This window comes from Balaenoptera borealis (genome assembly GCF_965194805.1).
Source record: "Balaenoptera borealis genome assembly, chromosome: X".
Lineage (NCBI taxonomy): Eukaryota > Metazoa > Chordata > Mammalia > Artiodactyla > Balaenopteridae > Balaenoptera > Balaenoptera borealis.
The window spans coordinates 59,114,521-59,140,813 of record NC_138881.1 but is presented as its reverse complement, the minus strand read 5'-3'; the positions used below and the strand labels follow the sequence as shown (position 1 = coordinate 59,140,813).

The following is a 26,293-nucleotide window of genomic DNA, read 5'->3' as shown; positions in this document are numbered from 1 at the left end:
CACACATGCCAACCTACTTGGCCTGCATCACCCATCACAGTTACCCACTCTTCCGAGGGAAGTGATCCAGGGAGCTCAGTCAAGAATCCTTTTCCATACTACTCAGCCATAAAAAAGTACGAAATAATGCCATTTGCAGCAACAAGGCTGCAAGTAGAGATTATCATACTAAGTGAAGTTAGTCAGAAACAGAAAGATAAATACCATATGATATTACTTATATGTGGAATCTAAAATATGGCACAAATGAACCTATCTATGAAACAGAAACAGAATCATGGACGTAGAGAACAGACTGATAGTTGCCAAGGGGCTGGAGGTTAGGGGAGGCATGGAGTGGGAGGCTGGGGTTAGCAGATGTGAGCTTTTATATTTAGAATGGATACACAACAAGGTCCTACTCTATGGCACAGGGAACTATATTCAATATCCTATGATAAACCATAATGGAAAAGAATATAAAAAAAGAAAATGTATATATATATAATGTATATATATGTATGTATGTATGTATAACTGAATCACTTTGCTGTATAGCAGTAATTAACACAACACTGTAAATCAACTACACTTCAATTTTTAAAAAAAGAATCCTTTTTCAGGGAAAGAATAATTTCTGGATCATGATAGCCTCCCTTTGCTAAAGGCTCCAAAGAGGTTCTGCTTCCACCTCCTCCCCTCTTCAGCACCAGTCACTGCTCTCTCCAGCTATTTGTAAACCCGCTGGCAGGGGACAATGGACCTGCATTGACCTCAGCTTATTTTAAAGAATGTGTGGGTAAGAACTTCATCTGAGTTGTGTCACGTCTCCTACCTTATCACCCTCGAGCAAACTGTCAGGTTGAACCAAGGCTTCTCTGAAGCACACTGTTGAAGATTTTCCAACGAGGTTTCCCAGATTTTTCTTCTCTCAACATGTCACTCCATGTTCGGCAACAGGAGTTGGTCTTGCTGAATTACTAATGAGCTGATGTCTCAAGACTTGGCTCCACAGTTTTCCTCTCCTTTTCATTCCTTTCAATAAATATTCGTTAAGTACCTATTGTGTGCCAGGAACTCTGTTAGGGGCCGTGGAGGATGCAAAGATGAAATGAGACAAGTCTCATTAGTTGTTTAAATAACCAGTTTGAATAAGTGAAATGTGTTAAACAGAAGTATAAGCAATATGCTTTGGGAACACAGGTGAAGAAAAGGGGGACAGGAACTCTCTAAACACTTATCTATGTTGTCAACTACTATCACATATGTTATCATAGAGATTAATTCTGACTGGGGAAATCTGAAAAGTATTCATGCACTAGGACATTTAGTTGGGTCTTGAAAAATGAATAAGAATTTGACAAGAGGAAATCAAAGTAAGACACTCAAAGTTGAAAGAACATTATGTAAAAAGGCAACTGGGCATGAAAGTGCATGAGCTATTCAAAGAACACAGAGTTCTGGGCATGGCTGGGTCATGAAGTATAAAAGGGTAGTGTGGGTAATGAAGCATGGAAAGGTGGGCTGGCAGCAGACTTTGGAGGAGTTTTGATGCCTAGCTTGGCCATTTGAATTTTATTTAGGAGGCAATGAGGAACCACTAAAAGCTTTTCGATGAGGGGAATGACAAGATGGAAATGAAGCTTTAGGGAGATTAATGTGGCAGAATGAACTGGGGATGGGTAAAAGAGAGGTTACAAGAGTAGGTAGAAGGCTGTGTCAATAATCCAGGCACAAAGTTACAAATATTCAGTCTTGGGAGGTGGCAGTGGTGACAGATCCAATAAGATTGCAAGAGGCAATATGGCTCAGGACAAAGCCCATGGATTGGGGGCTCCAATAGCCCTGGGTTCCAGTCCTGACTCCTATTTACAGGCCATGGGGATTTACCTTTCACGGATTCAGGTTTCTTTTCTGGAAAAGGTGAAGCTTAGAGAAATAATTATCTTCAAGTTCTCTTCCAGCTCTAATGGCCTCTGGTTCAGACTAAGTCACTTGTCCAATATCACAGAGCCAGGATTTGCTCCCAGGAAGTCTTGTCTCTAGGGGCAGCGTGCTTAACTCCTATACGACTAATCGACCAGATTTGGTAAGGGATTAGCTGTCTCGGAGAATGAAGGTGCCATTGATATGACGATGGAGTCAAAGAAGGAAGCTAGCCTTGTGGGGAAAGATGATGTTTCAGGCATGCTGAGTATGAGGTGTTGGTGGAACATCTGACTAACTGTTGAAAGGGTGGGAGAGCAGCTCTGGAGAGAGGCAAGGGTGGGAGATTTCAAGCTGGTGATCAAAAAACCTAAAGGCAATCCTAGAAGCTGTGCAAACCAATGAGTTTATAGAAAGAGGAAGTGAGCATAGGAGAGCAAAGAGCAAAGAACTATGGGAAGTGAGAAAAGGGAAAAAAAAAGACAAGGAAGGAACAACTGACTGTGAACCTTGAACCAGCTACTTCCATTTTCTGGCTCTTCTCTCTCTTCATTTGTAAAATGAGGGGGTTGGCGCAATTAAGTGATAAGGCTGAGACATCCTATGCTTAATCAGAGAAGATAGAAGAGAAGAGAATGTCATGGAAACTGAAGAAGAGAGTTTCTAAAAGAAGGTTTGAAGAGGTCACTTGCATCCAGTGGTGCAGAGGTGTCAGGAATTGAGGACTTAGATGAAGCCACTGCATTTAGCAGTTTAAGAAGATCCTCTCCATGGACTTCCCTAGAGGTCCAGGGGTTAAGACTCCACGTTCCTAACACAGGGGGCGCAGTTTCGATCCCTGGTTGGGGAACTAAGATCCCACATGCCACGTGGTGCGGCCAATAGGTTTAAAAATGAATAAATAAATAAAAAGACCCTCGCCAAGGTAAGGACTTCTCCCTCTCTCTCACACCACTAATTTCCTGTACAATATTCCACAAAATTCCGTTCTCTGCTCTTCACAGTGGCTCAGCCAGTCTCCGAGATTATAAGGTGACTCAAAAATCTCTGGTGTGTGGGACTTCCCTGGTGGTCCAGTGGTTAAGAGTCCGCCTTCCAATGCAGGAGATGCTGGTTCGATTGCTGATCGGGGAACTAAGATCCCACATGCCGCAACTACAGAACCCACGCTCTCTGGAGTCCATGCGCCACAACTAGAGAGGAGCCCCCGCACGACACAACGAAGAGCCCATGCACCACAAAGAAAGATCCCACGTGCCGCAACTAAGACCCGATGTGGCCAAAAATAAATACATAAATTAAAAAAAAAATCTCTGGTGTGAATGAAAAATCTTTGGTCCAGGGACTTCCCTGGTGGCGCAGTGGTTAAGAATCCGCCTGCCAGTGCAGGGGACACGGTTCGAGCCCTGGTCTGGGAAGATCCCACATGCCGCGGAGCAACTAAACCCGTGTGCCACAACTACTGAGCCTGTGCTCTAGAGCCCGCAAGCCACAACTACTGAGCCCACGTGCCACAGCTACTGAAGCCTGCGTGCCTAGAGCCTGTGCTCCGCAACAAGAGAAGTCACTGCCATGAGAAGCCCGTGCACCGCAATGAAGAGCAGCCCCCCACTCTCCACAACTAGAGAAAGCCTGCGCGCTGCAACAAAGACCCAACACAGCCAAAAATAAATAAATAAATAAATTTATTTTTAAAAAAATCTCTGGTCCATACCTTCCTTTTGCACTTCAATTCACATTTCTAACTGCCTATTGGGCATTTCCATCAGTCACTGAAATTTAGCTGGCAGTAAAAATAATAATATTAAACATAATAACTAACATTTATTGAGTACTTACTCTATTTTGTCCTATATGGTAGGCATTTTATTATCCCCACTATGCAATGAGGAAACAAACTCAGAGATGTTAAATAACGTGTCTAAGATCACACAAATGGAATGTTGCAGAACCAGGATTCTTCCTGATTCCAGAGCTCGAGAGCTTAATAATTCACTATGATCAATCACCACGTCATCATCTTTATTTTCTAAATCAGCTCAACTGCGTTACTTTGCTATTTGTTTCATTCTCCTTCAACATCTTGCCACTCTCTTAGAACAGGTTCTCAGCCCCTCGTGATCAGACAGTTATGAAAGTCTCTCAAGTCCACTTGCAGTTTGACCCTTCCAATTCTGGACATGTGACTAATCTAGCTTCAAAAAACTCTGGAAGCTTCTCATTACCTCCATTAAAGTCCAAACTCACTAACATGCCCTTCATCTGTACTGAGCCGCTAGTCATCCCCAAACATGGCAGAGACATTGCTGTCTATAAGCCTTTGCCTATGTGTCCCTCTACCTAGAATGCCCTCCCTACCCGTCACCAGGAGAACTTCCACTCATCTTTCAAATCCCAGCTCTAATGTCATTTCCTCCGTCAAGACTTCTCAGATTCCCAACCCCTTCTTCCAACAGAAATTATGTTCCCTCCTCTGTGCTCCCAGACCTCTATGTCTGTCTTCTACTACACTATGAGCACCTTGGGGACAGTGACCTCACCTTGATCTTCTTCATATCCCCAACGACCAAGGCACCCAATAAATGTTTGCTGGAGTTGAAAGAAATTGTAATACTCACCTACTGTATATTTGTTATTTAACATATGGTAACTGGTATTGCTACTGCGAAAAGAAATGCCCAGATTCCGGTTTTCAGAAAAAGTAGTTCACACTCACTGTCTTCACTTCCTTACTTCCCCCCATAATTCAATCCCTGCATTCTGGTCTCTGCCCCAACCACCAGCTTTCATTATGTTCGTAAGTGGCTTCCATATTGGAAAAGCCACAGACATACTTCAGAGGGAACTTCTCAGTAGTATTTGATACTAAGAACAAATCTCGTTTCTAGAAAACTACTCTTCCTTTGACTTCCATAATATCATGCTCATGATTTTACTCTGCATTGTCCTCCTCTGGCTTCTCCATCTCTGTAGATGTTGCCCAGAATTCTAGCCTCAGTGTCTTCTTACTCCAAGACTCTTGCTGAGTGATGTACTTGACTTTCTTGCTTTCAAGTACCATCTGTTTGTTGATGACTCCTAGAGCTCTATTTCAGGTTTTGATGGTTCCTTTCCACCTCCACCCCTCCAGCTCATTCCAGCTATTCCCAGTGTGAACATCCATTTCTCTACAAACTCGCATATTCCTCTTCTGGAATCTATGCAAGGTCAATAGATGAATATATCTTCATATATAGTCTTCACCTCACATCCGGGAAGGTTTTTTTTTTTTTCCTTTCTTTCTTTCTTTCTTTTGGCTGCGCTGGGTCTTTCTTGCTGCACAGGGGCTTTCTCTAGTTGTGGAGAGCGGGGACTACTCTTTGTTGTGGTGTGCGGGCTCCTCACTGCAGTGGCTTCTCTTGTTGCGGAGCATGGGCTCCAGGCGTGTGGGCTTCAGTAGTTGTGGCACGTGGGCTCAGTAGTTGTGGCTCGCGGGCTTAGTTGCTCAGCGGCATGTGGGATCTTCCCAGACCAGGGATCGAACCCGTGTCCCCTGCATTGGCAGGTGGATTCTTAACCACTGTGCCACCAGGGAAGTCCCTGGGAAGGTTTTTAATCCATTTATATGCTATGGTGAAGGGCAAAGTTGCTGGGCACTCCTGTGAGTGTATCAGACAGTGATTATTTGTGGATATAGTGGTGTCCATCATAAGCACATTAAACTGAAATGAATGAATTCACCTAACGATTTATAGAGAGAGAAAAAAATATTTAACTAGTCCAGATCCCACCTTTGCCACCCCCCGCCCGCCACTATTCCCAATCAACCCTGTAGTGAGGTACTATAGGAAATGTGGATGTAACGTTTTCTCCAAATTGCTCTCCAGCCCCATAGGAATCTCATGACACCAAGCGGGGTTTGAATTTACAGATTTCCCAACAACATGGCTCCTAACTGCGTGTGTACAACTTCATCAGTGGCTCAACTCAAGAAACAGCAATCTGTCACAAGCTCTGTTGAATTTCTTGAGATAAAGTATGTTGGTCTCCAGTGTGATATCTTCCTCATGGGTTTTTAAAGGGTGGGTTTAACTACTGTTGCTTGGGAAGAAGAAAAAGGGAGGAGGAGTTGATTTAAAGGCAACTGAAAGAAACATGTTAAGTAAATAATAGTACAAGTGGTCACATGGGTCTGTCAAAAATTGTGAAGGTTATTCTTGAATGACTAAAGCTTGGGAAATATTGTCAGAGTACTCAGGTGAGAACTGGGCTAAACTGTCCTGGGAGAGTCTAGCAAGACACTCTTGCATCGAGTTGCAAAAAAGATTAAATTACAATCCAAAGGGTTTGTGGAGGACGGATTCCTGATCCTGACTTGCTGGTATCTAGGAGAGGGCTAAGGGAGCTTATTCCAAGAATGCAAGTGTATGGGCAGGCCCTTCAGGAAGAGCTGGGCCAGGGCAAGGACCGAGGCAAGGGTAGAGAAGCCCTGACCTTGCTAGCTCTAGACCTGTGTTTCCAACGGCCTTCTAAATATTTCCTAGATGTTCCTCAGGCACCTCTATTGGTATGCTGGAGTCAGCCTGTACTGGCAGTCGGTTGTTAATTTTTTAAAAAGACAATTTTTTTTAGAGCAGTGTTAGTTTCATAGCAAAACTGAGAAGAAGGTACAGCGACTTCCCATATACTCCCTGCCCTGACACATGATAGCCTACTTCATTATCAACATCTCCCACTAGAGTGGTACATTCAAAGTCCATAGTTTACCTTAGGATTCACTCTTGTTGTTGTACATCGTATGCGTTTGGGCAAATGTATAATGACATATATCCACCATTATAGTGTCATACAGAGTAGTTTCACTGCTGTAAAAATCCTCTGTTCTCTGCCTATTCATTCCTCCCCCAACTCCAGCCCCTGGCAAGCACTAATTTTTTCACTGTCTCCAAAGTTTTGTCTTTCCCAGGATGTTATATATTGAAATCATAATTATGTAGCCCTTGCCAGTTGGCTTCTTTCACTTAGTAAGGTGCATTTGAGGTTCTTCCTTGTCTTTTTATGGCTTGATCACTCATCCCTTTTTATGAAAAATACTCCTTATTTGGATGTACCACATTTTATTTATTCATTCACCTAATGAAGGACATCTTGGTTGCTTCCAAGTTGTGGCAATTATGAATAAAGCTGTAATAAACATCTCAGTGCAGGTTTTTGAGTGGACATAAGTTTTCAACTCCTTTGGGTAAATACCAAGGAGTGTGATTGCTGGGTTGTATGGTAAGAGTATGTTTAGTTTTGTAAGAAACCACCAAACTGTCTTCCATTTTGCACGCCCACCAGCAATGAATGAGAGTTCCTGCTGCTCTATATCCTCACCAGCATTTGGTATTGTCAGTGTTCTGGATTTGGAGGATTCTAATAAGTGTGTAGTGGTATCTCACTGTTGTTTTAATTTGCATTTCCCTGATGGCATACAATGTAGAGCATATTTCTGTATGCTTATTTGCCACTTGGTTATCTTCTTTGATGAGGTGTCTGTTAAGGTCTTTGGCCCATTTTTAAATTGGGTTGTTTTCTCATCATTGAGTTTTAAGAGTTCTTTGTATATTTTGAATAACAGTCTTTTATCAGATGTGTCATTGGCAAATATTTTCTCTTAGTCTGTAGCTTGTATTCTCATTCTCTTGACGTTCTTCACAGAGCAGAAGTTTTTCATTTTAATTTTAAGCTTATTAATTCTTTCTTTCATGGACTGTGCCTTTGGTGTTGTATCTAAAAAGTCATTGCCATACCCAAAGTCATCTAGGTTTTTGCTTATGTTATCTCCTAGGAGTTTTATTTTTATTTACTTTTATTTTTTGGCCACACCACGTAGCATGCGGGATCTTAGTTCTCTGGCCAGGGATCAAACCAGTGCCCTCTGCAATGGAAGTGCAGAGTCTTAACCACTGGACCACGAGGGAAGTCCCTAGATCCATTTTTTGGATGTAGATGTCCAGTTGTTCCAACCCTTGTTGAAAAGGCTGTCTTTGCTCCATTGTATTGCCTTTGCTCCTTTGTCAAAGATCAGTTGGCTATATTTATGTGGATCTATTTCTGGGCTTTTTATTCTTTTCCGTTGATCTTTTTGTCGATTCTGGCACCAATACCACAATGTCTTGATTACTGTAGCTTTATAGTAAGTCTTGACGTTGGGTAGTGACAGTCCTCCAATTTTGTTCTTCTCCTTCGGTATTGTGTTGGCTATTCTGGGTCTATTGCCCAGAATAAATTTGCTGATATCCACAAAATAACTTGCTGGGATTTTGATTGTGGTTTCTTTGAATATATACATCAAGTTGGGAAGAACTGACAGCTTGACAATATTGAGTCTTCCGGTCCATGAACATGGAGGATCTCTCCATTTATATAGTTCTTTTTCACTTTTGTTCATAAGAGTTTTGTAGTTTTCCTCATATATTGTACATATTTTGTTAGATTTATATCTAAGTAGTTGATTTTGGAGGGTGCTAATGTAAATGGTATTGTGTCTTCAGTTTCAAATTTCACGTGTTCATTACTGGTATTTAGGAAAGTGACTGACTTTTGTATATTAACCTTGCTATAATTGCTTATTAGTTCCAGGAGTTTTTTGTCATTGTTGATTCTTTTGTATTTTCTACATATCATCCCATTTGCAGACAAAGATAGTTTTATTTCTTTCTTCCCAATCTGTATAACTTTTCTTCTCTTTTCTTGTCTTATTTCATTAGCTAGAACTGCCAGTACAATGTTGAAAAGGAGGGGTGAGAGGGGACACCCCCTAATCTTGGTGGGAAAGCTTCAAGTTTCTCACCATTAAGTATGATGTTAGCTGTAGGGTTTTTGGTAGATATTATTTATAAAGTGGAGGAAGTTTGCCTCTATTCCTAGTTTACTGAGATTTTTTTTATCATGAATCAGTGTTGGATTTTATCAAATGCTTTTTCTGCATCTACTGATATGGTCATGTAATTTTTCTTCTTTAACTTATTGATGTGATAGGCTACCTTAATTGATTTTTGAATGTTGTACCAGTCTTGCATACCTGGGATAAATCCTAATTGATCATGGTGTATAATTCTTTTTATACACTGTTGAAGTTGGTTTGCTAATATTTCATTGAGGATTTTTGCATCTGTGTTCATGAGAGCTATTTGTCTGTAGTTTTCTTTTCTTGTAAAATCTTTTTGTTTTTTTTTTTAATTAATTAATTAATTAATTAATTAATGGCTGCGTTGGATCTTCATTGCTGCGCATGGGCCTTCTCTAGTTGCAGCGAGCGGGGGCTTCTCTTGTTGCGGAGCACAGGCTCTAAGTGCGCAGGCTTCAGTAGTTGTGGCACACAGGCTCAGCAGTTGTGGCTCGCGGGCTCTAGAGCGCAGGCTCAGTAGTTGTGGCGCATGGGCTTAGTTGCTCCATGGCATGCGGGATCCTCCTGGACCAGGGCTCGAACCTATGTCCCCTGCATTGGCAGGTGGACTCCCAACCACTGCGCCACCAGGGAAGCCCTTTTTTTCTGGTTTTAATATTAGGGTAATGCTGGCTTCATAGAATGAGTTAGGGAGTGTTCCTTTTCATTCTATCCTCCAAAAGAGATTGTAAAGAATTGGTATAATTTCTTCCTTAAATGTTTGGGTGAATTCACCAGTGAACTCATCTAGCTCTGGTGCTTTCTGTTTTTGGAGGGTTATTGATTCAATTTCATTAATAATTAGGCCTATGCAGATTGTCTATTTCTCCTTGTGTGAGTTTTGGCTGCTTGTTATGAGTTATGCTCATAACTCATAACTTGAGTTATGCTTCTATTTCAAGGAATTGGTCCATTTCATCTAGGTAGCCAAATTTGTGGGCATAGAGTTGTTTGTGGTATTCCTTTATTATCCTTTTATTGTTCATGGATCTGTAATAATGACCCCTCTTTCATTTCTGATGTTAGTAATTTGTGTTCTCCCTCTTTTTTCTTAGTTAGCCTGGCCAGAGGCTTATCAATTTTATTGATTTTTTTCAAAGACTCAGCTTGTTTTTGTTGATTTTTCTCTATTGATTTCCTATTTTCAATTTCATTGATTTCTGCTCTACTTGTTTTTTCTTCTGCTTATTTTGGATTTAATTTGCTCTTGTTTTTTTTTTTCCTGTTTCCTATGGTGGAAACTTAGATTATTGATTTTAGATCTTTATTCTTTTTGAATACAAGAATTCAATGCTATAAATTTCCCTCTAAGCACTGCTTTTGCTGCATTCCACACATTTTGATAAGTTGTGTATTCATTTTCGTTTAGCTCCAAATATTTTAAAATTTGTCTTGAGATTTCTTCTTTGACTTTTGTGTTATTTAGAAGTGTGTTGTTTAATCTCCACGTATTTTGGGATTTTCCAGTTAACTTCCTATTATTGATTTCTATTTTAATTCCACTGTGGCCTGAGAGCAGACATTTCTCTCTACAGCCACCCCACCTTTTTGATTCTTGTTTACAAAATACATCTCATCTCATTAGATTTGGCTTGATTATTTACATAAATGCAGCAAAAATATGGTAATTGACCACATAGGCCTTTTAAAGTTTGCTTTGCTGGAACTGTTCATGAAGAATCTCATGTTAGACTTTCAAAAGCCTTCTGGAAGCCAAGCTGAGAACTTGCCATCAGATTTCACTTGCAATACCTATAGATGCGGGTGAATTCCTCTTTTTTTGAGGTCTCCAAAATAGCCCAAGATTCCTGGGCCTTCCTTGCAAGAAGTGACCTTCTTTACTCACCTGTAAGTCTGGGAACCTTGTAAGCCAGGTACCAGGCCAGTTTTCTCAAGAGGACTTTGTAAGTATTGGCTCCATAAAGTCAACCTTAGTTCCTTAAAGCTGTCTGGTCATATCTGATTCTGTGCATCATTTTCAAATATGACATTCCAATCAACATCTTGGTTATATATGCAATGTTTCTAATTATGTCCTGTTACAAGGAGGACAGATTCCTATTGAACTTATGCAAATAATTATATTGCCATGGAAATAAGAATACTCAATAAGAGTTTTCAAATTCTGGAGAGAGGACTTCCCTGATGGCAGAGTGGTTAAGAATCTGCCTGCCAATGCCGGGGACAGGGTTCGAGCCCTGGTCTGGGAAGATCCCACATGCCATGGAGCAACGAAGCCCATGCGCCACAACTACTGAGCCTGTGCTCTAGAGCCTGTGAGCCACAACTACTGAAGCCCATGCACCTAGAGCCCGTGCTCTGCAACAAGAGAAGCCACCGCAATGAGAAGCCCACGCACCGCAATGAAGAGTAGCCCCCGCTCACCGCAACCAGAGAAAGCCCGCGCGCAGCAACGAAGACCCAATGCAGCCAAAAATAAATAATATAAATAAAAAAAAATTCTGAAGAGATCAGTTAGGGAGAAAATATAAGTTTCATTTCTGTTTACAAAAGTACAATATACTAGTTGTCATGAGTATAGCTAACTAAAGAGAAAAGAGAAAGGGGTTCCTTGAACCCAGCAGCAATATTCCAAACAAAAGCTATAATCATCCTTCATCAGTTCATTCAGTGCCATATAATTCATTCTTGTTCTTCTTGATCTTGGGTTAGCAGTTTAATGAACCCATTAGTTTCTCCACTGGAGTTCTGAAAATCCTAAGTCCAGTGGTATGGTCTCAAAATTATTTAAGTAATGCCATCAGAAGCCTGTGCCCCAGATTACCTGGCACAGTCCTTTCTGGGGCTTTGAGACTAATTGTTAAATTTTCAGGAATTTTGTGAGTGGGTTGACGTCACATTGGTAGCTTGAAATTGGCTACGGTGGGTGTATTTACACCACAGAAATCAGTAAATTAAGGATCCCCCCCACCTTCCAGAACTGGTAGTTAAACATTTACCAGCACAACACCGGGCACCTCCAACTCAGCATATCCCAAACTGAACTCCTTATCTCCTCCCATAAAACCCACTCCTTACCCTATATTCCCAATCTTTATGTGAATGATGTCACCACAGATCCAGTTGTCAAGCAAGAAATCTTTGGCATTGTCCATGACTCCTTTTTCCCCATTACTCACCACGTTAGTCACTGAGACTTGTCAGCTCTCCCTCAGAAATATTTTCCTGAACTAATCCTCTCTGTCACTATCTTAATTCAAGCTCCTATCATTTTTTGCCTGCACAATTGCAATAACCTCCTGAGTGATCTGCCTGCCTTCAGTACATCTGGGCACTATTTCCCATGCAGTCTTCCCGAAATACCTCAGTGCAATCCCATCACTTGTCAACATAAAGACCACAGCTGGGTCTCCTTTACCTGTGGGAGAATGTCCAAGATTGTCAGCAGCACCCACAAAAGCCTTCATAATCTGGCCTCAGGTCTTCTTCAGCTTCATATTCCCCACCCCTCCCTACTGTATACCCCATGATCCGGTATGAATTGCTTATTGTCCCCCAAATGTGGCCTATTCTTTCAAAACTTTAAGCCTTGGCCCATGGTATTCCCTCTGCCTGAAATCCTCTCTACCACTCAGAGCCTGGGAAATTTCCCCTCTTCTTTGAAGACCCAGCTCAGAGTTAATATTCTCTGTGAACTCCCCAAGGAAAGTTAGTCTCCTCCCTCCTCCACACACAGAGTCTGTTTGTTCCTCTAATATAGAACTAATCACCGTTTTGTAGCTATCCGTTTTATAGGTCTGGCTCCCCCCAGTAGACTGTGTCTTACCCCAGAGCCTAGCACAGCGCTTACAACCTAGTGAGAGCTCAAAAAATGTTGAAAGAAGAGATGGGAGGATGAATGAATGGAGTTGATTCCTAGCTCTAATAACTGGGCTGTTTCCTGGTTTGTTGTATAGAAGCCCGTACTTAAAGCCCCATTCAGGTGCTCCCAGCTCCTTAGTCCTACCTTGGTGCCCTGTCTGGCACCTTAGTCTTTGCTAGAATAGTGCTTCATCTGGCTCTTGCCAGACGTTTTGACATCTGGCATCCTGCTCTGGAAGCCCAGGCCCCATGGCAGAGCCTCTGTCACTGGCTGCCAGAAACTCTGGCTGCCAACCACCTGCCTATCTGGGCTTCCTCCTAGTGTCTGCTGTATCCTGGTTACCCTGATGCTTGCTCTACCTGCCTGTCTAAATAGCTGACTGGGGACTCTGCTGCTGCTTCTGGGATCTTCTGCTTTACCTGGTCTACTTTCAGAGTCCTGGCCCTCCCTGTTTTGCTTCCCCTGCCATCAAAGGAGTTCCATTTCTATCATTGTCCAACTAGAAGATTAGGTAAAGCATACTGATTAAATTCATGGGCTCTAGACTCTAACTGCCTAGATTCAAATCTCACCTCTTCCACTTACAGCCAGCTGTGTGATCCTGGGGCAAGTCACTTCATCTCTTTGAACCACAGTTCTCTCATCTACAACGTGGACATAATAATGATACCTACATCATAAGGCCAATGTGAGATGTAAATAAGATAATGTGCTTAACACAGTACCTGGCACATAGTACGTACTCAATAACTATTTGCAATCATTCTTATTTTTATGTTTCCAATATCTAGGACAGAGTTGGCATTCAACAAGTGTGTGTTGAGAAGGGAGGAGGAAAAGGAATAACAATCAGTGGTTATTCAAACTTTCCTGATCAAAGTCTACTCCATCTGCAAGTTCCACTCCCACCTCAGGATGTAAATACCTTGTGGCCATTTGGTTCTGTCACTCAGCTATTTCTGAAATCGCACCTCCTCTAGGAATCCCTTACAATTAAGAGCCAATAGCTTCGCTTGTCCCAATCTACCTAGATCTAAAACTCTCACAACTGCCCACCCCCACTTTCATCACCATTACATGCATTTATCCTGATTCCTTAGCCACAAACGGCACTGATCCCCAGATGTGTCACTGGCCGGAACATCTCTGGACTCCACATTTTACCACATTCGCCCATTTCTCCCCTCCCATCTCCATGTGTTAGTGTTTTCTGCATTTTCGGTGTCACTCACTCCTTGTTGCCTTCGATGGTCAGGGCAAGGACTGTGTGCAAACTAATGAGGACAGACACAGCTTTGGACAGAGAAACGCTTCCAAATTGTTTTTTGATGAAGATGAAGGAGAGAAGGTGGAAGCAGAAGCTGAGGAGGGGACAGGATTTGTGTCCCCACTTACTCTTCACCCCAGCAGGGGCAGAAAGCATGCTGCCTCTTTCTTGTTCATTGGCTACATTCCTCTCAGAGGCCAGAGGGGCAAGCCTGGACAATGCAAATGAGCTGTGTGGATGGGACTTAGCCAAGGGGCCTCCAAAGGGAGAGCAGCGGGGCTGCCGAGGAGGGAACAGAAAAGGAAGGTGCCTTACATATTTCTCAGCACCTTCTTTTCCCCAAGCAACAAACTACTCTTTTCTCCCAGAGACACAATACCAAAGTGCATAAGCTCCCTCTGAATAGATGCCCGAGTCTGAGAGCACTTTGCAGACTGGGTGGTCCCTGAGTCTCTAGCCTTTGGTATGATACTCAGACTCCAGGGAATTTGTTGTGCACCCACTCTGCACAAAACCCTATACAGGCAGTGTTAAACCTAGGCAAACTAAAGCTTTCAATAACAGGCTTTAGCTGTGGCATAAGAGACAGAGAGACGTGGTGATGGGTGTGTGAGCATGAAAGAGCAACTGAGCCTACAAGTGCCCAAAGGGGACAAATTCAGCCAGTTCCTTGCCAACTTCCTACTATATATTTTCGCTGGTGTCACTTGACCCTATCTGGGAAAGCATGCTGTGAGGACACTTGCCCAGGTGAAAGTCCATTCATTCACTTATTTAAATGGACTGGGTCGAGGACAGCTTCTAAGTTCAGTCTCAGCCCCCTACTTGTTTTGCGCACCGCCCCCCACCCCCAATCGCCCACTTCCCTCTCCACGCCGTTAACGACTCCAAGTCTGTTTCCCCTTTAGGGCCGTAGTTCCCAGCACAGCTGTCATATGTGCCTGATGCAGATGCCCAAGAGACCCACAGAAATGTTTGAAAACTTCCAACCCTAATCGCGCCTCCCCTTGAGTCCTCCCTTTGCGAGGCCAGCCGCTGAAGCGGGGCTGCTTGACCTTTGCTAGGAACTCAGAGCTGCCTGGGGTTTGCAATTGAACTGGAAACAGAGGCAGAAGCCAGCCCCCATCACGAGGAAGAGAAAGCTCAAAGAACAGTGACGGGTTAAGCTCCTTATAAGGAAACGAACCTTCCCGTTCCTGCGCGGAAATTGTGTTTTTTTTTTTTGCTTCTGTATGTTTCAAGTACACTGTAAAAACTACACTCGATAGGATTCACAAAAACCGTTCCCCCAAGGGTGGCGGACAGCTAGGAGCCAAGAGAGATAGGATGGGCGGGGCGGGTATAAGGAAGGAGCGTCAGCGAAGAATTTAAGGGATGAGTCATCAAAAAGAAGCTGGGAAAGAGAGCGGAACAAGTAATCTGAGCTGGGAAGGAGACGAGCATTCATTAGGCACAGACCGTGTCAATCACGTCTGCTCCACAAATGACCTGAGAGCCTCCCAGGCTTCTCAGACCGGAAAAAGGGTCTCAGTGGGCGGTCGTAAGGCTTTGAAATCGGAAAAGACAGAGCGCGAGCCGTAGTTAGAGGAGTGTGCTGCGGCGCAGGCAGGCTGCTTGGAAAGATGGCGTTTGCCATCAAGGTCGCATGGCCACTTTAGGGGACTAAGTGAAATACTAGTGAGAATGATAGGAACAGCCAACTAAGGATTCAGATTTTCAGAAGCAGCCTCGAATCCAAATTTGTTTTGCCAATTAAACTCATAAGCACACTTAGGTTTGTCAGAGCATAGGTCCTAAAAAACATAAAAACGATATGGGAAGGGGTGGAGTTTCACCGGGGCTCTTCTCTCTCAGGGAGCAGGAAAGTGTGGGAGTTACCAGGGGTCAGGGTGACTGCGCAACCAGAAGGCAGCTGGGTGCCTGCCAGAAGGCAAGGTGGGAGGCCGATTCTGCCCGGGACTGCCAATCTCACCAGATCTATGTCAGGCTAAAGTCTAGGCAGCTTGGTCTAACTTCTGGCCTCTCACCTGTTTTGCAAGGTTGCCTTGACACAAAAGGACTTGGTTGGGTGCCCTGTACATGGCACCAGGTAAGTTCACCTACAGTTAGACTTTAGCTGATCCAGGATAGGATAAGGAATGTTAGTTAACCCCTAAACCCATTTGTTTGTATGTTCTTTTGTTAGTCTTCTTATCTGTTTCCTAGCAGATGTTACTTAAAAAAAATTGGCAACCCAGTTGTAGCTAAACTACAGGATAAAAAGGGATTTGTTAACTTCTTGGCCAGTCCCGGTAGGGGGCCTCCACTCATGCCTCCCTGTTTTGTAGGGACCAGGGAAGAGCTGGGACATATAAAAGTAGTGATCTGAGAATGGAAGCATTCTAATCTAGCTGATTCCTTCCATTTGCACTTCAGCCATTTTCAGTCTCCCACCCACAATCCATAATCCAAACTGAGAGCTACCCAGGATTCCCAGCACTCAGAGAAGCCTGCAAAAGCCGTGCCTGAGAAGATGGGGGCACAACAGAAAAGCAGACTTCAAGGGTACCTGAGAATGCAGGCAGTGGCAGAGGGATTCACCTCTTCACTACCTCAGTCTTGTCCTTACTCAGCTCCGGCCATCCCAATTCAAGCGACCCCCTCAATCTACCCTCTACGATTACCCCATTGTGAGGCATCATCAGACCAATTCGGTTTTAGTTTTATCGATCGCTTTGAATCTATTCAGGAATGGGGTTTGAGGGCAAAAGGGGCTACCATCTGTTCTACTCTCTGAGACCCCCCCCCCCATTCTCCCTCCCCTAACCTTTTAGAAGGGCTGTAGGAAGCCTAAGCATAGCCTCCGGGAACAGATTTCTCATGGAAGAGTTCGGGCTCAGTCATTCTAGAACAGTATAACTCACACGGGAAGAAACAGAGGTGAGCTCATGGGGGAACCAGACCTTTTTACTGTTCCTCCCTTGGCCACCCTAGAGGCTGACAACAATGCCTCTTGGTCAGATCTGAAAGAGAGGTCTTGTAGCATCTGTTAACGGATATTCAAGCCATCGTAAGAAAGTGTGTGTGAGTGGGGGGGGGGGTGGAGGAAGGGGGACACGGCAAACACAATCCTGTAGTACTTGGGTAAGCACACATCTCCAGGGGTACTCTGGGGGAAACTGGAGCTTTAACGACAGAGGAAAGGATGGCCATGAGGCCTGCCTGGAGCAGCATTTTCCCTTTCTCCCTCTTCTTTTCTGTTACCCAGACCCCAGAGTGACTCTACCCTACTGGAAGGAAGCTTGCCTCATCCTAGATGCTGGGCGGCGGTCCAGTGCTCTCAACTTAGGAAGGAGGCTGCTATATTCCATCTCGGACACTAGGTGGCACCAAAGTATAACCATAACTCCAAAGAAACCGGCAGGAAATGGACCTTGAGAGTCCTTGAACTATTTTTCTCTCCCTCCCCGCTCCCCACGTGGAATTGAAAAATAAGAAGCCTTTCAGATATGGTTGATAACTCTCATTCAATAAAAACGCTTGAATCTTTAATCTTCCAGCTGAAGATTCCAAGGATTTAAATGCAGCCTCAGTCCTCACCCTTCCCGGAGACCTATTTCTCAGCGGCAGATAAGGAAAATGGGACTTCCCTGGAATCATTTCAGATGCCTCCACCCTCCAGAAGAGTTGTTTTTCTTCAAGGTGGTCAGCTGAGGAGTAGCAGACATCAAACCTCGGCGGCTCTGCTCAAATCCTGGGCCCCCTTCTGAAGGGCTCAGTGCTCTGTCATGGGCATGCTAGGAATGACCATGTCTAAACAAGTTGTGATGTGGCCAACCAGCCTCATGGCCTCTTAAGTCAAACAGGACTGCTTCCAGCCCCTCGGACACGCTCCATAAATCCCCATTCCCAGGCTCCTCCACCTGGAATTCTGTCCACTCTCAGCTGTTTCTGTCAGATCCAAGCCACTTGTTGAGGTGCAGATAGAGCTCCATGAAGCCTTCCTTCATTTCCCCCAGTCTGAAGGGACCTCCACTTTTCTAAGTTACCATAACAACTTGTGCCATTTGCCACTATTCTTCTACTTTATGTTATAGTTGTTTGTGAACATGTCTCCCCTACAAAATTATGAGCTCCCCAAGGGCAAGGACCATATCTTATGTATCTTTTTTATACCCTGTACTGATGAACACAGTAGGCACTCAATAAATAATGATAATAATATCTTACATTTGTATGGTGCTTACAGTTTACAAAGCACATTCACATCCATTTTCCCATTTAATCCTCACAACAACCCTGTGAGGTAGGTGTTATCACCCCTGTTTTACAGATGAGCAAACAGACTCAGAGAAGTTAAAGAACTTGCCCATGGTCATACAGCTGGGAAGAGGTGGAGATGGGTCTGAATGCAGTTTTTCTGACCCTAAATTCAGTTCTTTCAACTTTCTCTACCTGAGCTGGTGGCTGGAAATTCCTTCGTGGAGACTGAGGTCATGGAACTCATCATGGGACTGGGGAAAAGGGAGGGGAAGATCTAAAGGTCAAACTCCTTTCATCTCTGCTCCCTTCGCTCCCCCCTCCCTTGTTTCCAAAGAGGATTTCAGAATGCAATGTTACTTTGTTTAAGAATGTCCTGGTGTGAGATGTCCTTGTGGATAAGAAGAAAAAATGTGGGGTGAAGATAGGACGGTAAAGGTGTATTCACAGCCGGTGACTAATGGATCTTTGGAGGCCTGAAGGGAGGTCCCTGGCCTGTCCAATAATTTAATTAACGACTTGGATCAGGACATTGATGGCATGCTGGTCAAATTTGTAAATGATGCTGGTTTCAGGAAGATCCCAAGAGGCCATAATGAACCAGGAAAATGGAATGTAAAGTTTCATAGTCTAGTTCATCAAAACCAAATTCTTCAGTGCAAGGGAGGAGAGACGTGACTCTGTGTGAAAAGGTTTCAGGTGTTTGAGGTGCCTGTAGGCTCATTATTTTTGACATTAGCTGCCTGCAATGCTAATGAATTCAGGGCTAGGATGTGGGAGATTACAGTTGTGCTTTCTTCTCTGCTCATTAGACCACAGTGGAGGACTGTCTTTAGCCTTGGACACCACACAAGAACAGGGGCATTAGCAACCTGGAGCACGCACAAAAGACGGAGACCAGGAGTGTGAGGGGATTTTAGAATCATCGTCTATGAACCTGGAGAAGGGATCAAAAAGGGGATGGTGGTGGATCCGGATCAAGTTTTCAAATATTGGAAGCTTCATCATATAGAAGAAGGAGTCATCTTGTTTTGCTCGATAAGAGGGACAAAGGGCATGTGCTCTGGGAAAACATATTTTGACTCAACCTAAGGAAGAACTTTATGATGGTTCAAGATGACCAAATATTATGCAATGGTCGGCTTTGAAAGGACAAGATATTCCCATCACTGGAGGTATTTAAACAGAGAGAGGCAAGATAACTATTGGCAAAGAGGTTGCAGAGGGGATCAAGCATCAGATCATAAGGGTGAGGAATTAGGCAAACGTTAAGTCAGCTTCTGACACTGTAATTTGGGGATTCAAGTCAGGGGTAGGGGTGGGGGCCAGAGGTGAAAATCGTTGTGGCCCTCAAAGTAGGTACCTCCCAACCAGTTACTATCTCTGCTTCCAGCCTGCCCTGCACCGAGACTCCAGTAATATTTTTCTGAATACTTTATCATGAGACTTTCCAGCTCACGTATCATAGAATCCCAGTAACTCTAGAGGTCATCCGGCACAGTCCTTTATCAGATGATTTCTTTGCCTTTGAATCACCCACATGGAGTGATTGTCCAGTCACTGTTCGAATATCTCTGGTGATGGCGAGCTGCCTACCGTTTGGGGTAGTCCATTCTAATTTCAGAGACTATTACTAATCATTAGAAAGTTCTTCCTAAACACAGCGAAATGCTTATATCAGGCTGTTGAGATTAGGAATTTTTTTCTTTTCTGTTTTTGAAACAGTCGGTAATAAATTTTAAAAGGACTTCAAGAGGCTGGAATCATGAGCCAAAACTTTTATTATCATTTTTTTCATTATAAAAAAGACAGAAAAAAAGCCTCTTCCTTCTGTTGAACCAAAATCTGCTTTCCTGTAACTTCCACCCATTAGATCTCAGAGCCCTTGGAGTCATACACAGAATAAATCTACAGCTTCCTCTTCACCATGAGCCCAGTAGTGATTTGCTGACAGTAGACAAATTTCTCTGGGGATTTGCTAGTCCCCTCACTATTCTCACCCCTCTTTCTCTGGCTGTACTTTTGTTGACATGTCCTTTGAAGTGTGATGCCTGCATTGAACGGAGGACCTCAGGTGTGGTCTGACCAGTGCAGAGTAGCACAAGATGATCACCTCCTTTATTCTGGACGTTATACTCTTCTTAATACAACCCAAGGTCACAATACTTTTTGTAACAACCAAACCGTGCTTTTGACTCATGGATCATGATGAGTTTTCATTTATTCTAAAACCCTCTAAGCCACATCTCTCACTTCCTACGGTTTGTACTGTTACATTTTGGAATTCAAATCGGTGACTTCATATTTGTCCCTGTAAACTTTGATTTTGCTATAGCGAGTCCAGCCTCATGACTGGTATATATCATACCAGCCTCTTGACATCGCTACGAATTCTTATTCTGTCATCTCACATTTTGGCTCTCTCTCCCAGCTATGCGCAATTTTCAAATTTGATCTAGTGACATTAAAACAGAAAGAACCCTTTTGTGTGTGGTGGTTCAACTGGTTAAGAATCGCTTAGAATCCCCACATTTCTTTATATTGTCCCAAGAGCATTCTCCTCATCTGCCCATCGAGTCACCCTATCAAAGGAAATGAGCTTGAGTGGGGAATGATTTGTTTTTCCTGAATCCATGCAGGGGCTGAGTGATCTTCTCTTCCTTTTGTAAGTGCTCACCAATCCTCCTTTTAATCATTTGTTCTCGAATCCTGCCTTCAATCAATATTTAACTCGTTGATCTCAGTGACACGGCAGTGTGCATCCCTTTCACCCTCCATGGGGTTTTCAAAGACATCACCAGTTGTCCTGCCACTTGAGCTGCAGGTCATCATAATGCCCTGGGCTGTTATTGACCTAAACTATGAGATGGAGTTGCTCAGAGCAGCTAAAGGCTCTCTGGGACTAGACTGCCTTGAGGAGCCTCTCTCTGGGGCTCACTTTGCCCCCTTGACTCTGAAAATCCTTCTCTTTGCAGAAGAGAAGGAACACAAGGGTTGCCGAGGAGGTTTTGATTCCTCTCTGTAAAACCATTAGCAAATGAAAAAGGGTGCCCCATCACTCACCTGGTAACACCCAAACTCCTCAGCTGTTATGAAGACCTCCACAGCCTGCCTTTCCAATCTGATTTCCCACCATTTAACTTGAACCCTCTACTTCGGTCAAGTCGGTTCCCTCACTGCTCCTCAAGCACATCTAGACCTTATCTCCATGCTCTGGCTCAGGACTTTCTCCCAACTTGGAATGCCCACTATTCCACCCACCCACCCAGATCTCATCATAGCCTCTCTTGCAATTTCTGTAGCTCCTTTAACCTTTATCATACAATTAGAGTCATAGAGATTATGCATGTCACTCATTTGATCATAGTTCAGTTTTGTCTTCCTGACAGTATGCACACCAAAGGGGGTATGTTTTATCCCTCATGGTATATAAACCAGCACAGGGCCTGGCCTACAGTCCTGATAACCATCCTCACTTCCCACAGAGATTTTCCGCAGTGACCAACCTCTGACCCTTCACACACACCACAAGTTCAGATCCCAAGATAGCTGTGTCCAGCTCCTCAAAGGACTAATATAGAAACTAGATAAATCTAGGGATGCAGGCTGGACCTGGTCTAGGCACTAATGATTTTTGCAGTGTGAAATCAAATCTAACTATACCCTTGGCCCTTTAAACAAGAACCTGGGCTTTTTTAGCTGGGCTCAGGGCTGGCAGTCAACAAGGGGGCCAAGAACACTCAAGGCACCCTGGGACAGCACTGACTGTCAATTAGACTGAAACCCTGCCTGCCTTAGAGGTCACTCAGACCTTTTGAAGGTGTGAAGACCAACTATAATCTCTCACTGATGGGTCCCAAATAGGATTGGAGCTGGGTTTGCTATGGCACCTTGAGTTCTTAGAGGAGAAGCAATGTCTAAATCTTCCCAACTAGAAAGCCTCCTAATTTGGAGGTACACACACACACACCCCAGAAGAGGAGGCCCAATTTGGTAATATCTGACATGGAGCAATGAAAGGATCATGACAACAAAGACTCTGAATTGATCTAAAATGGTCACGTAACGCAGCCCTCTCTGCCTTCAGGAAGGTGAGCACCATTGCTTTCCTTAGTCATTCACTCAATTTGGCAACTATTATTAAGGACGTACTACGTGCCATGATCAGCTCCTATCTACAGCAAAGTTTTGCCTTGTGTCTAACAATCTTTTCCCCTCTGTCAGTCTCAGAAGGAACGGAGAACAGATCACCAGCTCTGTCCTGATTTAGGAGTTACATTTTTGAAGATGGTATAGCACACTTGTCATATAGTAGGTGCTCTACAATGATTGAATGTTACTTCATCAGCTTCTTCCTTTCTAAATTAAAAAAAACAAACAAACCCTAGTCCTTTGGCACATTGTTTTTGCTCTTCTCCAGACCCTCTGCAGCTTTTCCACATGTGCTGAGAATGTGTTGACCAAGGGCAGACCCACGACTGTTTTCAAAGGCCTAACCAATACTGGGTAGAGTGGAGAAAGTTGAGGACCATGAGAAAGGTCATATGTTACTGGACTGCATTCTAGATCTGTTTCTAACACTGTGACATTGTGCTTTTCTGAGCCCATTTACCCAATTATAAAACAAGTGGGTTGGACTACATGACTCTGAGGTTACTTCCAATTCTAAAAATTCGGACTCTGATTACTTCCCAGTGACTCCATACTAAATTTTTGTTATTATATGCTAGTATCTGAGTTAGGTTTGGAAAGAAGGAAGGAAGGGAGGGAGGGAGGGAGGAAGAGAAAGAAGAGGGTGGGAGGGAGCAGGGGGGGAAGAGAAAACCAGTTCTACACCATGGACTCAGACTCATTCAACTCGTGACCCACCCTGCCAGCCTCCCCCCCAGTTCTTTTTTTCTTTCTTAACTAACCTGGGTCAAGTCAATCACTGCCCATCTCTCTCGTCCCCACGTACCATATTAGTATATTAGTCCTCGATTTTGGTCTTTGTACTACCTTGTGTTCGTCCCCTCTGAACATCATCCTGTTGTGTTGGTTCATCTCCCTCATTTTGCCAGGGTCACTTTGAAGAATTCTATTCCTGGTTTCTGAGGTGTCAGCAACCCCGCCCGACTGTCACACTTGATGAACAGACTCCTGGTTCAGTCCTTCAAGTCACTGAGAATAATACGATACCATAAGGCTAACTCTGCGGAGCCCATTGAATCTGTCCCCCAGGGTTGACAGGGAGCCACTGATCACGATCCTGGAGAGGAATGCTCCCAGAGCCCCAATGACTCCTCCAATTCTAATTCACAGACCAGGAAACCAGTATCTCTGGGGAGGAGAGGGCCCCCTGCTCTGTCAGTCACCCAAGGCCAGGGAGTCCACATATCTGATGCTGCACTGGATTCAGACATGAAAAAGAATTTCAGCACGTTAGAGGGCAGACCTCCTCCCAGCCCCCAGTCCAGGACGAGGGCGGGGGTGGTGGCAATGGTGGCAGTGGCAGAGGCAGCGGCGGGTGGTGGCGGCGGCAGCAGAGTGGTGCAGTGAAGAAGGAAGTGTTTTTTTTGACGTTTCATTAGGAGGCCCGAGGTGCTGAGAGAAGGCTTCAGCTGCAGGAACCCAGAGCTTTGGGGGGGTAGGGGGGTGGGGACTGCAACTTGATTAAGATTGGAGAGGCCTTCGTGCAGGGGGCCGGTAGTGTGCTGCCCAGACTTGTATCAGCTTAAAGGCACAGGATGCAGAGGGAGGCGCCCTGCCGGGAGGTCTGTTGGGCAAGGCCTGTGCAAGGGAGGCAGGTTGGGAGTGCTAACTGGATTTTTTATTTTTATATCAAGACACTGTGTTTAAAATTTTTACAAAGGACAAACTCCGTGGGTTTCCGTTAGTGTTTTAAGAACTTTTCTTTAAAAAAAAAAAAAAAAGCCAACAACAACAAAAAACACCACCTTTTTGAAAGAGAAATGACAGACACAAAAGAGACTCTGTAAAGAAAATGGGGGGAATTTCTGATAGCATTATCCCAAGGGCAGAGGCAGAACCCAGATTGTACCCGGGGCACCGATAATCACATGGCCTCCACAAAACCTCCTTCACCAAATCTGCAGTCCCCTGCCTGGTCTAGCTAGGCCGATGTTCCTGGCCTCTGGGGGACGCAGGTCACCCTGTGGTCTCTGCAGCCCTCCGCAGAGATACAGAGGTGGCTGGCAAGTTGCCCCCTAAGGCCCTCCAACCCCATCCAGTGAGAGCCCCTTCCTCCTTCTCCCCATGGTTTTGCTCGAAACTGTTTCTTTCGTGGGGGCCATGTTCCTTGGTCGGATTGTGTGAGCACTGGGAGTTCCAGAGCCAGAGAGACCTGGGCCTGGAGCCCTCCCTTCCGGAGCTTCTTTGCACCCACCGGTTGGAGAAGCATTTGTTCCAAAATTTTTTTTAAAAATCAACAAAAACAAGACCCAGAAAAAAGACCAAGTCTGGGGGAGAAAGAGCTACTCTGCTCTTTAAAGCTCCCAAGTCTGGAGTTGGTCGGTGGTGCAGTTCCAAGAGAGGTGGAAGGCGAGCACCAAGGGGGTGTCCAGCTGGTGCTTCAGGCTCCCCAGTAGTGTCTGTGGTCAGGCTCGGGGAGCCGGCTTCAGCTGCTGTTCCACGGGTCCTCAGTTTCCCAAGGACTCGTTTGCGTCCCCATTTGAAGGGTTTGTTCAGGTTTACTTCCTTATTTGTGTTGTTGCACATGCGGGTGCATGCCCACATCTGTCTATGTTTGTGCAGGTGGGTCTGCTGTCGGGTGTGGGTGAGTGCGTATACATATATGTGTGTGTGTGTGTGTGTGTGTGTGTGTGTGTGTGTGTGTGTGTGTGTGTTCGTGGATCCGGGAGGGACAGAGCCGGGATATATGCTGTGCTCTGGGCTGCAGCTATACCCGGGTGGTGGAGTGTGAGTGGGGCAGCCCGGTACTGTTGAACCCTGCGGCAAAGGTGTTATAGGGGTGCAATGTCTGCAGCCCCACCAGGGAGTTGGGGATCATAGTGATAGTGTTGGGGGTCATGAGTGGGATGTCATCAGGGGAGCGCCGCAGGGTCAGCGTGTAGTCGGGCAGTGCAGTGAGGCGCAGGGTGTCATGGGGGGGACCCGCCTCACACTCGTGGTGGGTGGGGCCCAGCTGCAGTGCTGCCAGCTCCTCCTCGGGAGCAGCTCCCAATTCAGGAGCCCCGGCTCCCCTCTGAGGGCTGGGCTGCCGCAGGGGCTCCTGACGCCGCTTGTCCTTCCGATAGTAGAGGGCGGCGAAGGCCAGGACATTAAGGAAGAGGAGGGAGGCCCCCACGGCGATGGTGACGCTTAATTCAGTGGAGTAGTCACGAGGGTTCTCCACCAGGAGCGGCCCTGCATCCTGGTCCCCGTTCCAGGACCCTTGGGCGTTCTCGTTGCTGTAGGCGGGGGAGATGGCTGGCCGCTTGGTGCTCCAGGTCTTGCCATTGGGCCTGCGGGTGATGTGGGAGCTGTGGGTGGTATCCGGGGGCGGCACTTTGGTGGTTGTGGACGTGTAGTGGAACATGTCATGCAGGTTGTATAGGTGGGGCACCAGGTGTTTCCAAAAGGCCACCTTAGTGGCACGGTAATGATCGCGGACCCTTGGCTTCAGGCCGATGTGAAGGTAGAGCTGGTCTCGGGGATTGTATTTGGACCAGGCCACTTCCTCAAAGCGGTTGGCCTTGGTGTGAATGAACTTGGTGTCCTGGGGGACCGGCTTGTTGGGATCCCTGAAATACCACATGGAAATCTGGGGTCACCACTCTACCTAGACGAGGAAAGGGCCCAGGATTCTTCCTCTCACACCCAGCCCTAAACCCCTTTCCCAGTCCAAAATGTCCCACCATTTCCATCTTTTTCAGGGTCCTTCCCTCTGTCCATACCCCTCTTTGTCCCCAGGCCTTGAACTCCTATTGCCCATGGCATCATGGAAAGCATCTCATCCTTCCCTGCGCCCATCCTGTGAGATCAACCTATAGGACGCTTCTTCTTCTCACAAGCTACAGAGCACCCATCAATCTTTTCAGCTGCCCAATTTTTCCGAAAGCCCTTTAAAAGCTCTTTCTGAGTGTACTTTATTCCCACTTCACATGGCCTCCGACCATCTAACCTTGAATCCCATAGCTCTGCCAGTAAC

The 26,293-nt window shown here is 45.0% G+C and overlaps 2 protein-coding genes across 5 annotated transcripts in view; both read right to left on the bottom strand.

Annotated features, from left to right (window-relative positions):
• Window positions 1–26,293, bottom strand: part of GJB1 (gap junction protein beta 1) — a 43,909-nt gene that overhangs the window by 17,273 nt on the left and 343 nt on the right. The window lies entirely within an intron of this gene.
• NLGN3 (neuroligin 3) overlaps window positions 5,264–26,293 on the bottom strand; it is a 42,407-nt gene continuing 21,377 nt past the window's right edge. For all 4 annotated transcript variants that reach the window (XM_082377110.1, XM_082377111.1, XM_082377112.1 and 1 more), the window contains one exon: window positions 5,264–25,886. In XM_082377110.1, coding sequence (XP_082233236.1) covers window positions 25,043–25,886 — 844 coding nt within the window. In that variant the 3' untranslated portion in view covers window positions 5,264–25,042. The remainder of the gene's footprint in view (window positions 25,887–26,293) is intronic.